General features: G+C 37.4%; 1 protein-coding gene across 3 annotated transcripts in view; it reads left to right on the top strand.

The window, feature by feature from the left end:
* The window catches only part of MLLT3 (MLLT3, super elongation complex subunit), a 113,934-nt gene extending 100,185 nt beyond the window's left edge, over positions 1–13,749 (top strand). For all 3 annotated transcript variants that reach the window (XM_004949130.5, XM_424818.8, XM_046905841.1), the window contains 3 exons: positions 2,615–2,686; positions 3,983–4,054; positions 10,935–13,749. In XM_004949130.5, the coding sequence (XP_004949187.1) occupies positions 2,615–2,686; positions 3,983–4,054; positions 10,935–11,066 (276 nt within the window). In that variant the 3' untranslated portion in view covers positions 11,067–13,749. The remainder of the gene's footprint in view (positions 1–2,614; positions 2,687–3,982; positions 4,055–10,934) is intronic.
* The last annotated feature ends 452 nt before the right edge of the window (positions 13,750–14,201 follow it).

The following is a 14,201-nucleotide window of genomic DNA, read 5'->3' as shown; positions in this document are numbered from 1 at the left end:
TAATCTCACGAGTTTGTGTTTTGCTTTTCCCCTCTCCCTCCCCAGTGTTTGACTTGAAGATGGAGTATTTTTTTTTCCTTTACTATGAGATACAGTAGTCTTTACTTCACAGAAGGAGTACTCAATCTATTTCAGTACAAGCTGGCATTATTCATGTCACTTAAAGTCAAATATATTTTGGAGGGGAAACAAATCTATGGAGTAGGTTCTGTATTTAGCAAAGGAAGGAGGATCCGTGACCAGAAAGCGTTCTTACTGTCCACCACAAATTCTATAGGTTTTCTCTATCATCTGTACAAAAGATTCAAGTTTTTTAGAGATATTCTTTCTGAAAAGAAACAAGCCATGATGAGTAGCGGAATATTGCATTTACTGGGACATAAACACAAAGAAAACCAAATATGTATCTGTGGCTTGTTGTTTAATGAAGACATGTACTTCTAAAGAATTAATATGATTGTTAAGTCCATTTGTTAAGTCCATAAACAGAAGTCCTAATAAGCAACATCTCACTCAGTCATGTATTTCATGTTCCTTTCCTTTTTGTTGTACTAACAATACGTCTACTTGCCCATTTAGGTGCTCCAGACAGTAGCAGTGAGAAAGCTAAAATGGAATGTCTCATTTCCTCGCATTTTTGCAATAGAGCTGAGAATCTGAAATTTATGGAAGTATTAGGACAGTCTCTTCAGCAGGGTCTGTGGTGATAAGACAAGGGGAGATTATTTCAAATGTAAAGAGGGTAGATTTAGGTTGAATATAACGAAAAAGTATTTTTAAGTGAGGGTAGTGAGGAAGTGGAACAGATTGCCTAGAGATGTAGTGGATCCCCCATTCCTGGAGACATTCAAGGTCAGGCTGGACCAAGCTCTAAGCAACCTGTTCGAGCTGTGAGTGTCCCTGTTCATTGCAGGGCAGTTGAACTAGAGGATCTTTAAAGGTTCCTTCCAAATTTGTGGATTCTATGATTTTATTACAAGACTTCAAATTTTGTGGGCCATAGTTGCAATTGAAGTCTCTGCTTGCTAGCATAAAGCTGCTTACTAGGATCATTCTTTTGCCTGATGAAATTAGGCTTGTGTTGAAGTATGTCCGTTTATAGAACAAAAATACTGGGAACAAGTTAATTCTGCTAGAAGTGTCATCTAGTATGATTAGTACTTAATCTCATGTAAACAAGATGTTCAATTTTAATTATGTATCAAGAGCACTCTAAGAAAGCAGCTTTTTCAAAAACAGTATGTCCTTGCTGAGTTTCTATCTAATACAAAGAATTTTCTTCTTTTAAATCAAGAAAAGTATCTAAAAGCTACTAGATGCATGCCTAGAGGTTGTTTTTCAAGACCAGACACTTTTTTTCCACTGGCCTGCACTATACTATGCCCCAGAGGTGCTGAATCAAAGAACTGGGATTTTTTTTTCAGAACAGTATGTTTTACTTTCTGGCCATGCATTGCTTTTGGCTAAGTAAATCCTTAGGTAAGGTTAACTCAGATCTGCAGTCATTTTCTCTTTGCAGGGAAGTAGTTGCCTGCCCCATTGCATACTTATGGTGCTGGTTGTCCTGGGGAACATATATACAATTCTAGCTGTTTATGCCAAGCAAAGTAGAAATTGGAAGGAGCTTTAAGATAGCTGTCAGTGAAGATTGTGGGTAGTCTAGAATGCTTTTTTTTTTTTTTTGGCAGGCTTTATTTCCATTGTGGTCCGTACTAAGTTTTGTATTGTGTTGTGACTGCTCAGGAGGTTAAGGAGAAAATGATGCTATCAATGTTGGTTTTATTTACAAGGAAATGTGAAACAAAATCTATCAACTTTGATCATATATTTTTCTTTATTGTTCTACAGAAGAACTGATCATATTGCAGGTTAGGAATTACATGGTGTTTCAGTAACTCTACTTTTAGCCTCAGAAAATGTTTTGTATACATAGAAATTAAACTACAGTTTTATTTCCTCAGATTATTCCTCACTTGAGTCCTAAAATTTTCATGTAAGGCAAGATGTTCTGTTGCTTGTTGTTGAAGCATTCTCTTTTTATATATGTGGCAGTAACTGGCTCTGTTTTACATTAAAAGAAGACTACCATATATTTGCAAGACAAACTACTTTCTAGTGTTCTTATTCTCAGTTAAAACTTTTGCAGTCATTTCAAAGACTGTTTTAGAATATAAACTGTAGAAGAAAAGAGCCTTGCATGAAAACTCATGGAAAATATACTAATACGTGTCACTTCAAAGGTACTAGTGGGTCCTATTGCATACTTTTGTATCTGCAAAATCAGGCCTCTTTTCCTACCAGCAGGGAAAAGATGCAAAAGGAAATATTGAGAAGGGTTTAAATGACATGAAATTAATTAATTTTAAGATTAATGATGTCAGTATCACTCCAGTCCAGCAACTTGGCATTTTCAGCTTTTTTCTGGAGGGGAAAAAAAAAATAAAAATGGCAGGTTATTTGAATTGAGTGAAAAGTAATGAAAAGCCTGCTTTTGAGTTTAGATTTCTTTTTTCCAGATGTTTTATTCTTTGTGTTATTAACAGCAGATTTTTTTTGTATGTAATTGTGGCCAATTATGCATTTATTTTTCTACTGGATTTTCTTTTTTTCCTAGATTCTAGAAGTGAAAAGTCCAATAAAGCAAAACAAATCTGATAAACAGATAAAGAATGGTGATTGTGATAAGGTAAATGCCAATTAAATAACAGTAAATTATCCTAGAATGCAATATTAATGTATTTACTAAAAACAAAATAGTTCTTGTTAGAGTGAAAGCCTGTCACTGCAACACTGCTTTGGGTTCCTTAAAGTGGAGATTGTTCTTTTTTTTTTGTAATTCATTCTTCTGTGCTATTTTGAAAATGTTTTTCTTCTCCTGAAAATATGTAGTGATTTAGCACATATCATCAGATGAGAATCTGCCACATACTATTTATTTTGTTTACTCCTCCTGCATGAATTTGCATTGTGCTTTTCAAATGAAATGATGGTTTTTGAACAGGAAACTTTACAGTAGTATTTTTAGCCAATAAACAACTGAAATAGACATTTTACTGAATTATTTTACAGGAGTGTGCGTTAAGGAATGGTAATGTGATTTAACACATTAACCAAGATGATGTGAAGCAACAGTTACCACTTACCACTTAGAAAGGCGGTTTTGTTCCAAATCATGTTATCTAGTCATTGCTAAGAGTTCTCAGTCTTTTTGAGAGAGAACATTATTTCCCAGTGTGGACAAGTTCCCCTTAAATTTTATAGAACACTGTATTTTCTTTGTGCTAATGTGATGTAGGAGACCAATGCTGCAGTATCTGTTGCTAGATTTTCAGCATTATGATCCATACACTTCTTTAATTTCTTAAGCAGAGTGCCGTATTTCTCTATGCTTAAAAGCAAACATGGCATTTGATGTCTCAGGCTGAAGGAGGCAGTTGATACTTGAGTGGAGAGATGGGACATATGTGATGTCCCACACTAGGAATGAAGAAAGTGAAAGTTGCTAGCAGATTAATTTTTCTTTATCATTCTCCCCTGATGTCTCCCCGTTGATGCAGAAAATTCATTACTCAGCTTTAGAGGAAGAGAAGAAATCAGTTGTGAGACTTTGGTCTCATGTTACATGGAAAGTTGGGAGATGTTTTTAAGTATGCTGCTTGGGCAGCTCAAGTCTGTTGCATACTTTTTGCCATAGCTGAGATGGAAATATTTTCTTCTCAAGTAAAGGGCCACCTAGTTTCCAAAGGGAAAAGCTGGCTCTCCCGTTAAAATATAAGTACCTTAAAATTTTCATTGTCATAAAAGAAAACCCACAAAAATTTGTATGTGGGTTGTATCAAGCTTAAGAAAACTAGCCTGCTAAGTAAGAAAACCTAGATTAAAGAAGATGTAAAATAAAATTTCCTTTTGTGTTTGAATTTTTTGAAATGCATGGCTATGATTTCATTAACAAGTTGTTTATCTGGGGGGAATTTGTTTCTAGGCGTATCTCGATGAACTAGTAGAGCTCCACAGAAGATTAATGACATTGAGAGAGAGACATGTGCTGCAGCAGGTGAGAAGCACTCATGAAAAATCACAGTGTGCTCATTGAAGTTGTGAAGTCACATTTTTTTTCCCCTTCGTCTAAATCTCTATAATCAGATTTGATAGCCTTAAAGCCTGTATAATCTATTTCCTGCCCATTACACTTTCAGTGTAGCTTAGGGGATTTTTAGACGTGCTTTAAATTGTGTTGCCACACTAAATGGTAAGATTAAAAGTTAAACAAGCAAAAGACAAGCTAATTTCTTTAACCAATTTGTCTGTATTTCTTAAAGTATTGTACCAATAACAGTGAAAACAGGATAGGTGAATCAATTCATCTGTGCATCAGACCTAGATAAAAATATTGTTGCTTTTTGCTGAAAAGGACAGGCATTTTTTCTAATACACTTTTAAAGATATGCTTGTTGGCAAACAGAAAACATGGAATTTAATACCTATCTCAATCTAGAACAAAAAAAATATGTTTGAGTCTTCTGAAGTCTTGGAAGTAGTAAAATAAAAAAAAGTACGAACTAAGAAGGCTTGAAATGTATTTACAAATTACACAATAGTAAGAACTTTTATTCTTTGTTTTGAGTGTCGTTGTTAGACACAACTGGATCTCACTGTTAGTAGAGGCTTTGTTTGCAAAGATCAGAAAAAAAGTGAGAGGTCAGTGAAAAGGAAGATCATGATTAAGAATAGTCTTAGTTAAAGAAAAATACTTATGGCTACATCAGGTTTCATGTTTTTTGATACACAATCATGCATCCTTTGTCCTGTGTTTGATACCCTGCATATTTACTGTACTCTTGTTTCCCAAGTTCACTTTGTCTTCAGTACAAACTAGTGCATTCTTAACACCAAAGCACATTCCTAGCTAGTTCTAAACATAATTTTGGCGTTCATGTGAAATGGCAGCAGCAGTGTGTTCCTAAGTGATGTTTGTAGTACCTTTGGTTTGTTGAAGCAGGTAAAAATCTCTTGCATATGTCAGTGTCTTACCTGCAGATTTTCAGGGAATTTTTACGGAAGTCTATGATGAGAATAATTAAGATATCAATCAGGATTGTAAAGGATTGTAATGTCAAAGAATTTGATGTTCTAATTGAACTGCTGAGGGATGTGAAAAGGAATGGAAAGTTTTTGCTGTTTGAGTTGTTAACAAGTCTATAGATAGTGACAGCAAATAGGAATGTGGCTTTCCTCAAGAGAGGTATTTCTCTTTGAGATGCTTTGTTAAAGAAAGCTAAAATTAATCCACCAAAAGAAAGAGAAGACAGGAAAAGCGTGATGCTGAGCTGAAGTGCCTAAATAAGAACTAAGTAATTGTGATATCAAGTGATTCTTAAAGGTATGTAATAAATGTCCAAGAGGGAGAATGGATGCGGCTGAAAAAGTACATTTGACCGAGAAATGAGTTACGTGAGAATCTCCTGAGCATTTTGATCCAAATATTGGACCATGACTAGACAGAAATTGGTCTGAAGTTACATTTTAAAAAACACTCTCTCCAGCATCTTTCGCAGCGATTAAGCATCTTATTTTCCCTTCATTGTTTGCAATGAAAAAGTAGGGATGATCAAGTCTGAAATCAGATGTTAATGTTGCATGTCCCATATATTCAAACTTGTCTTTCTGAAGCTGGGCTCCTAAATCAGTGTTTGCTGAGCATACAGTGTTATCATGACCCATGAAAGAAAACAAGATTTCTGGTAGGCTTTGCTTTTTATTTTGATGCATCAGGAGGTATATGTTCATCTGTTGAAAAATCTCCTTAAAACCGGTGTACTAGACAGTACAGGCATAAGGAAGAAATTGAGAGTATGCAACTCTGCTTAAAATTACATTGCTCATGCCTACAAGATGCTTAACTTCAGATGGCAGCTATCTTCTGAGAATTTTCTGCAAGGGGCAGCTTGCAGGTCTGGAAACTATCAAAGGGCTTAAAACCTCCATAAATTGAAAAATGACTATGTCATTAATTGCACTTTGGCTTCCTTAAACACACACACTCATTTGCTTGTTTAAAGGCCGATAAATAGTTGCGCTATGATGGATAATGATGAAACTGAGCTGGAGAAACATTATGTAAACAGAGATGTACGTTACAGCAGAAAAGCGAAGATTGCTACACTGGGAACAACTGAAATATTTTTGTATTTTGCTGCCTGAGCTCTCTGAATATGACATTTTAATGCTGTGTTTTTAAGATTGCAACTGTCAGACTTCTTGGCAACTAATCTCAACCTTTTGTTCTTTTTTCAAATATTTCTGAATAGCACAGAGATGCAAATGCTAATACTGTAACTTATGAATTCCTCATTCATGGGCACACAGGCAGATGTTTTTCATTGAGCTGTCTGGGTTTATCTTGATATATTTTTATACATCCATTAAAACTTTTGGGGTTCATTTCAGTCTTGTTTACTGTGGTTTCAGTCTGGTGCCCTGACATAGTGGCTATATTTTGTGAGGGCAGGATGAGGGATATATTAAAAATGTTTATATTTCCTTTGGTCTAGGGCTTAAAAGCCCAAAGCAGAACCTAATCAGTAAAAAGTGCTTATCAGGCTGGTTGGTTGGTTTGTTTTTTAAATTTACAGTGCTGCTTAAAAATACACGTGGTAACACTTTAGTGTAATCTTTGTTCTTAAAATCAGGAATATTGCAGTGGGGATTTTGGGGAGTGCTGTTCTTCCACAGTAATACAAGAAAGCATGGGCAGAATTGTTCAGCTCTTGGCCACAGCTTCTGTAAACTTTTGCAGCTAGTTTTTTATCACACAGTAGATATTTGGGGACCAAGTCTATTATTAGATTCCTAACTTTAGAAAAGTAGGCTTCTCTCTTGAATGAAGCTTCAGAGAGTGCCTTAAGATAAAAATGATACATGTAGAAGTTTCCCATTGGTAACAATCAGTTGTATACATATGAGACAAAGAGGTGATTAGAGACAGCCAGCATGGCTTCACCAAGGGCAGATCTTGCCTGACCAATCTGGTGGCCTTCTACGATGGAGTGACAGCTTCGGTGGTTGGGGGAAGAGTGATGGATGTCATCTACCTGGACTTCTGCAAAGCTTTTGACATGGTCCCTCACCACATCCTTCTCTCTAAATTGGAGAGGTGTGGATTTGAAGGATGGACTTTTTGATGGATTAGGAATTGGTTGGCTAGATGCAACCAAAGGGTTGTGATCAATGGTATCAGGGTGGAGGCTGGTCACAAGCGGTGTCCCTCAGGGGTCGGTCCTGGGACCGTTGCTCTTCAACATCTTCATCAGTGACATAGACAGTGGCATCGAGTGCACCCTCAGCAAGTTTTCAGATGACACCAAGCTGAGTGGTGCAGTTGATACATTGGAGGGAAGGGAAGCCATCCAGAGGGACCTGGACAGTCTGGAGAAGTGGGTCCATGAAAACCTAATTAGGTTCAATAAGGCCAAGTGCAGAGCACTGCACTTAGGTCGAGGCAATCTCAGTATTTATACAAACTGGGGGAAGATCTCCTTGAGAGCAGCCCTGAGGAGAAGGACTTGGGAGTCTAGGTGGACAAGAAGCTGGACATGAGCCAGCAGTGTGCACTTGCAGCCCAGAAGGCTGACTGTGTTCTGGGCTGCATTAAAAAAGGGGTGGACAGCAAGGAGAGGGAGGGGAATGTGCCCCTCTCCTTGACTCTTGTGAGGCCCCATCTGGAGTACTGCATCCAGGCCTGGGGCCCCCAGTACAGGAAGGATGTAGAGCTCTTGGAGTGGGTCCAGAGGAGTGCCACTAAGATGATCAGAGGGCTGGAGCACCTCTCCTATGAGGAAAGGTTGAGGGAACTAGGCTTGTTTAGTTTGGAGAAGAAAAGACTCCGGGGAGACCTCATTGTAGCCTTCCAGTACTTGAAGGGAGCGTATAAACAGGAGGGGGAATGGCTGTTTATGAGGGTGGATAGTGAGAGGACAAGGGGAAATGGTTTTAAACTGAGATAGGGGAGATCTAGGTTAGATATTGGAAGGAATTTTTTCACACAGAGGGTGGTGATGCACTGGAACAGGTTACCCAAGGAGGTTGTGGATGCCCCATCCCTGGATGCATTAAAGGCCAGGCCGGATGTGGCTCTGGGTAGCCTGGTCTGGTGGTTGGCAACCCTATATATAGCAGAGGGGTTGAAACTCGATGATCATTGAGGTCTTTTTCAACTCAGGCCATTGTATGATTCTATGATTCCATTTGAATTTTTCTCTCATGTTGGTTGTAGGACAGTAGGAGATGGAAAAGTGTTACAAGAACCTTTGAATCAGTAAAAGTGGGCAAATGAAATATGCAAGTTTAAACTAACAATTCCCTTGTGAGGGGAAAAAAAATTAAAGCCAAGTGGCACAGATGTAAATGAAGTGTTAATAAGGGGAGGGTTGTTCGTTTATACTTTCAGCATTTTGGACATCTGCAAAGCAAATTACATTTTGCTTTTTTTTTTTTTCTGCACCCCGTAGAAAGCAGTGATTGGACAGGCATTTTATTGTAACAGGCCTTTTCGTCTTAATGTTTTCTCATTTCAAATCTATTTAATCCACCCTGGGCTGCGTCATTCCATATCTGACAGTATACATGAAGTTATTTCATTTATCTCCAATATAATCATCTCTACCTGTGGTCTGAGCAGAAAAAAAAAAATCATTATATAAAGAAATGGAGAGGGAGAAATTAGAAAAACAGTTAGTTTCTGTATTTAGTTCTTTTCTAAGGTGGTATATTCCTTCCGCATTTATCGTTTTAAGGTATATTCTGTTAGCCATGAGTGAATAGGTATCTCATTCAGCAATAGAAAATAAACTCATTGGAGTAATAAAGTTTAAGTAAGTGAAGAATATTTAGCAGCAGCATTTCAGTGGTGGCGTATCTGCAAATCCTAGAACAATGTGGGTTTCAAATGGAAGGGCACAAATGCTGAGCCTAGCCTGAGCACAGAAGAAATGGTTGGAAGGGTGGAGCAGAAGAGCAATATTCTGTCAGTCCAGTACCAAGAGACTCTTTTCAGGATGGGATGCCTCTTCATGTGCTCACTTGGAATATCTGTCTCTTGGAATGTAGAAATGCATAGGAGGTCAATAGCTATAGTATTGGCACCATGTTAGCCCGGTTTGACAAATTATACTTCAGCCTTGCAGGATGCTGAGTGTATATTTAGGTGAGTGAACATCCTAGCATATAATAGATGTGGAGTTACTTGTTACAGGAAATTTAGTGTTGAATATGAGCACTTCAGAAATACACACTACAATTAAGAGACCACAAAATGTTGGAAGTGTAGAAACACACAACTGAGATATTAATGTTGGTTTCACAAAATTACAGACTGGTTGAGGTTGGAATAAACCTCTGGAGATCTTCTTGTCCTAACCCCCTGCTTTAGCAGGGCTACCTAGAGCAGATTGTCCAGGCCCATGTCCAGGTGGCTTTTGAAGACCTCCAAAGAGAGATTTCACAACCTCTCTGTGCAAGCTGTGCCAGTGCTCTGTCACCATCACAAGAAAAAAAACCACTTCCTAGTGTTTATATGGAAACCACTGTTTTCTATTTTGTGCCTGTTGCCTCTTGTTCCATCAGTGGGCACCACAGAAGAGAAACTGGATCCATCCTCTTTTGCACCTTTCCTTTCAGGTACTTACATATTAAATACATGGCCAAGATCCATACTGAGCCTTTGCTCCTCCAGGCTGAACAAATCCTCTCTCAGCCTTTCATCATAGATGAGGTGCACTAGTTCTTGTTCTTCTCAAGGACTCCTAACAGCTCTTCTGTTTCTTCTTGGAATGAAAACTGTGATTATAGATTAAGTACCATAGAATCATAGAATCTCTCAGGTTGGAAAAAAGTCCAACCATGACCTAACCATACTACGCTAACTCTAACAATACTCTGCTAAATCATGTCCCTGAGCACTACATCCAAATGGTTTTTAAACACATCCAGGGATGGTGACTCAACCACCTCCCTGGGGAGCCTATTCCAGTGCTTAACAGCCGTTTCTGTAAAGAAGTGTTTCCTGATATCCAACCTAAACTTACCCTGGCGCAACTTGAGGCCATTTCCCCTAGTCCTGCCACCTGTCAGCAGTGAGAGGAGACCAACCCTGCTCTCGCTGTAATCACCTTTCAGATATTGGAAGAGACCAACAAAGTCTCCCTTCAGCCTCCTTTTCCCTAGACTAAACAGCCCCAGTTCCTTCAGTCTCTCCTCGTAGAGCATATTCTCCAAGCCCTTCACAAGCCTTGTTGCCCTTCTCTGGACCTACTTCAGTACCTCCATGTCCTTTCTCTACTGAGGTGTCCAAAACTGAACACAGTACTCGAGATGAGGCCTCACCAATGCCGAGTACAGGGACAGGATGACTTCCCTAGTCCTGCTCACCACACTGTTCCTGATACAAGCCAGGATGCCATTGGCCTTCTTGGTCACCTGGGCACACTGCAAGTAGTCACCATAGGTTTTAAACCAGTAGTATTAGTCCTTCACGGTTGATCTGTTTCTACAAAAAAAATGAAGTGCGTTATTTGAGGAAAATAATGCTAGTACACGAGCTAACCATAGATTTGAGAGCTTCTTGAGTACTTTGCTGTTGTTGTTTAATGTTGACTAGCTTCTGTAAGTATTTCTTTCTTTTTCTTCCTTGTGGAAAGGTTTATGCCAGTTATTTTCTAAAGGAACTTGTTTGTCAGCTAAGCACAGAGTATGTATTCCATAGAGATATACCTGTTTTTTTTTTTGTTGTTGTTAAGGTGATTGGTTTTTGTAGTTGTTGTGTGGTTACAGTTGAAGGGTCTTTTTTGTTTTGTTTTGTTTTTTTATTTAGGTGGGTTTTTTTTTGTTGAAGTGTGATACTACTGAAATTTTCAGCTGCATCTTTTCTTTCTTTTCAGATAGTAAATCTTATAGAGGAAACTGGACACTTTCATATCACAAATACAACCTTTGACTTTGATCTTTGCTCACTGGACAAAACCACAGTCCGAAAACTACAGAGTTATCTGGAAACATCTGGAACCTCCTGAGGATTCAGCATCTGGATGCATCAAAAACTGTTCTCTAAATGAAACGTTCAGAATGATGCAACCAAAATGGGGAAAAACAAAACAACCTCGTTCAGCTTTATTTTTCATTAAAGCCAATCATCATCTCTTGATAAAGAAGAGGAAAAGTGACAAGACTCAGAGGACTGCTCTTCTCAACAAGAAAATGCTCTGGAAGAGTTTACCTGGATAGCCTTGAAAATCAAACACACAAAAACAAACAAAAAACTTGGTCTTAATGAATGTGTATGGTATCATGTATCTCTTTGTGGTGTTCCAGTCCACAAGATGATTGCATGTTCAACACACTGCCTTATTGCATAACTGATCTATTTATTACTGCATACATGTATTTCAAAGTCAATGAGTCGCTGAATGACACTACCAGATGTTGCAAATAGTGGTATTCCATGTATGCCTTTTTGATTCAGTCTCATCAAAAGCCTAGTAATCTTATTCATGTTGAAATCCCACTTCTTGCTAACTTTCTCTAGACAATGAAAACATTGCAGTCTTGTTTTCATTTCTGCACTTCCAGGAATCAAGATACAAATTGAGGGACCAAATGATGGTCCTATATTTTGCCTCCAGTCTGCCAAAGTGGGTTGGACCATGGCAGGTTGGACCGCAGGTCCTTGGCTCTATTCATTTATTGATATTGGTCATGGTAGAAAATGCACCAAATAGGAACTTGCTGTCTAGCCTTAGTGAATAAACTATTAGGACTTCTAACAAAAAAAAATGTTATGTATACTGTCCTGAATCCAGAATTTTTTGCAGTCTGCATTTTTGTCTGTTTTAATGTTATGAAATTAAATATATATAAGTGAAGGTGTTCTGCAGGATCATCATAAAAGAAGAAATACTGATCCTGTCTTCTAAGAAAATGTTGTAGAAAATTCTTAATTTGGAGCTATTTATTACTATGAGTTTCTGCACTCCTTTGCTTTTTACCATAAAACTATTGACATAACATTTTTTGTTTGTTCATGTAGTAAGTGGTCTCCTTAGCCTGTTTGGGGATTTTGTTTTTGTTGTTTGTGGGGTTTTTTTGTTTTGTTGTTGGGTTGGTTTTTTTTTTTTAACAACTGCTAAATTAAAAACCTTTATTTGAAAATAAAAAATTGGTTGTTACACACTTACATGTTGGGATAAATATATATATATCTCATATATGTGTGTGTATATATGCACATATTCACACATATATAAATATACACACACACACATATGTCTTTTACACTTCCCAGATTCAATAACATGCTTGTGCTTCCAGAAGGATTTCTTGTCTATAAAAATGAGTTTTCTTTCTTGCTATATTTTGTTCTTTAAAATGGGAATCCTTGTTCATGCATGATAAATTAGAGGAAGTGTTTCATAACAACGTTTGGCGCTGTCACGCTGCTGATGGTTTCCTGATGAAATCATTACCTTTCTAATGACTGAACACTAATTGCTAAAACAAAACCCCTACTGAAAAGAGAAAAGAAGAAAAAAATATGTACTTCTGGATGCAAAAGTTTATTCAGATTTACCAGCCTTAAAAAATGTATCTTATTTCTGGACAGGCCAGTATATGTCATGTATATGCTTTTATGCCACATGTGGTCTATGTATAGTGTTGAACAGTAGCATCTGTATGATTTATTGTTTCATGCGCACTGTTTGTGTAGCACTGTAAAACTAAATTCCTATTGGGGTTATTTCTTATTCAAATAGTAGGTCTTAATACTGTTTCTTTAAGTCCAAAGAAAATTTTACACTTTACTGTTTTTGAGAGGGTGAGCTGGGTATTGGGCTGGGGGCTATTTTCGTATTTAAAACGTTGTTTGACCACACTCTGCAGGAAGTTCTTCTTAGGCTTCCAAAGAACAAGTGTACTTTTTCAGTAATGTTATGACTCTTATTGACGATTGGCATGAAGCATACTTGAAGCATTATGTTGTTCTTTTAAGTCCATGTCTTAATGTGCAATTGTTGGAGGGAAATGGGGATCATTTTAAAGTTACTTCTAGCATAAATAAGGCAGGTGATAGTTGGGAGGAGGAAGGGGTGCATGTGAGGGGGATTAACTTCAATTTTTATTAATATTTTATATGAAAATGTTTGGAAATCTAAAAACAACCTTAACTTTTGGTCTACTAGTGGTTGTTCAACATCCTATCTCTTAGTTATACCATTTACACGTGGAATTTTCTCCATTTTGATTTTTCCAAGTTTCACGATTACAACTCCTTCAGTCTCAGGAGGGAAGTGGGAAGGATTCTATGGTACTGCTAGTACGAATATAGAACTGTTTTGTTGAAAATAGTGAAATATATCTTTTTACCCTTAAAATTCTGGATAAGCTTTAATGTTCATTGACAAAAAGGGTAGAAGAAAACAGCAAGTAGGAAAACAGGTATAAGAGACTACAGCAATTTTAGTATCAAGTTACTGCTGAATTTAATGCAAATCATGGACCATCCGTAAACTCTTAATTTTGTTAATTCAATGAGGTTGGGAGAGGGAAGAAAAAATAGACTGAAGAGTTGTGTGTGTGCATGTTGAGTTTTCCACAAAAATTCTGATAGAATAAGAGTTACCAAATGTTGATCTGAAAAATACGTTAGCTATTTTCGTCTAATTTTGTATACAGAAACAAAATAAATTCTTGTTCAATTAATTTCAAACAGTCATATTTCTCTTAAAGAAATTGTTGTAAGGCAGCCTACCTACATATAAAGACACTGATGTTTGGGATTGGTTAACATGTTTTAGCAATAAATGTTTTGGAGTTGTACGTAACATCGAGCTATTTAAACAAAGCTGTCTGTGAGCATTTGGGTTAATTCATTGATGTAACTGGACAGAGGCTATCAGTGAGTTGCAAATTTCAGAGAATAGTAGTTGTTTTTATCCAGCTGGCAAGGACAGTTTTCTTTCTTGCCACTAACTCTTCACATCCAGGTGAGTAGGCAAGTGTTAAGTGTCTTTCTAGAAGTCTGGATTCACTGAAAGGCCTTAGAACATATTCAGTGTCTAAATTTAAAAGCCATCATAATTAACAGTAAAGAAAGCAAGGAAGGATAAATGGGTGTACTCTTATCAGAGTCTTTCAAGATAAAATAAAACCTG

Source organism: Gallus gallus, chromosome Z (genome assembly GCF_016699485.2).
Source record: "Gallus gallus isolate bGalGal1 chromosome Z, bGalGal1.mat.broiler.GRCg7b, whole genome shotgun sequence".
In the NCBI taxonomy this organism is placed as follows: domain Eukaryota; kingdom Metazoa; phylum Chordata; class Aves; order Galliformes; family Phasianidae; genus Gallus; species Gallus gallus.
This window is presented reverse-complemented; position numbering and strand designations above follow the sequence as displayed.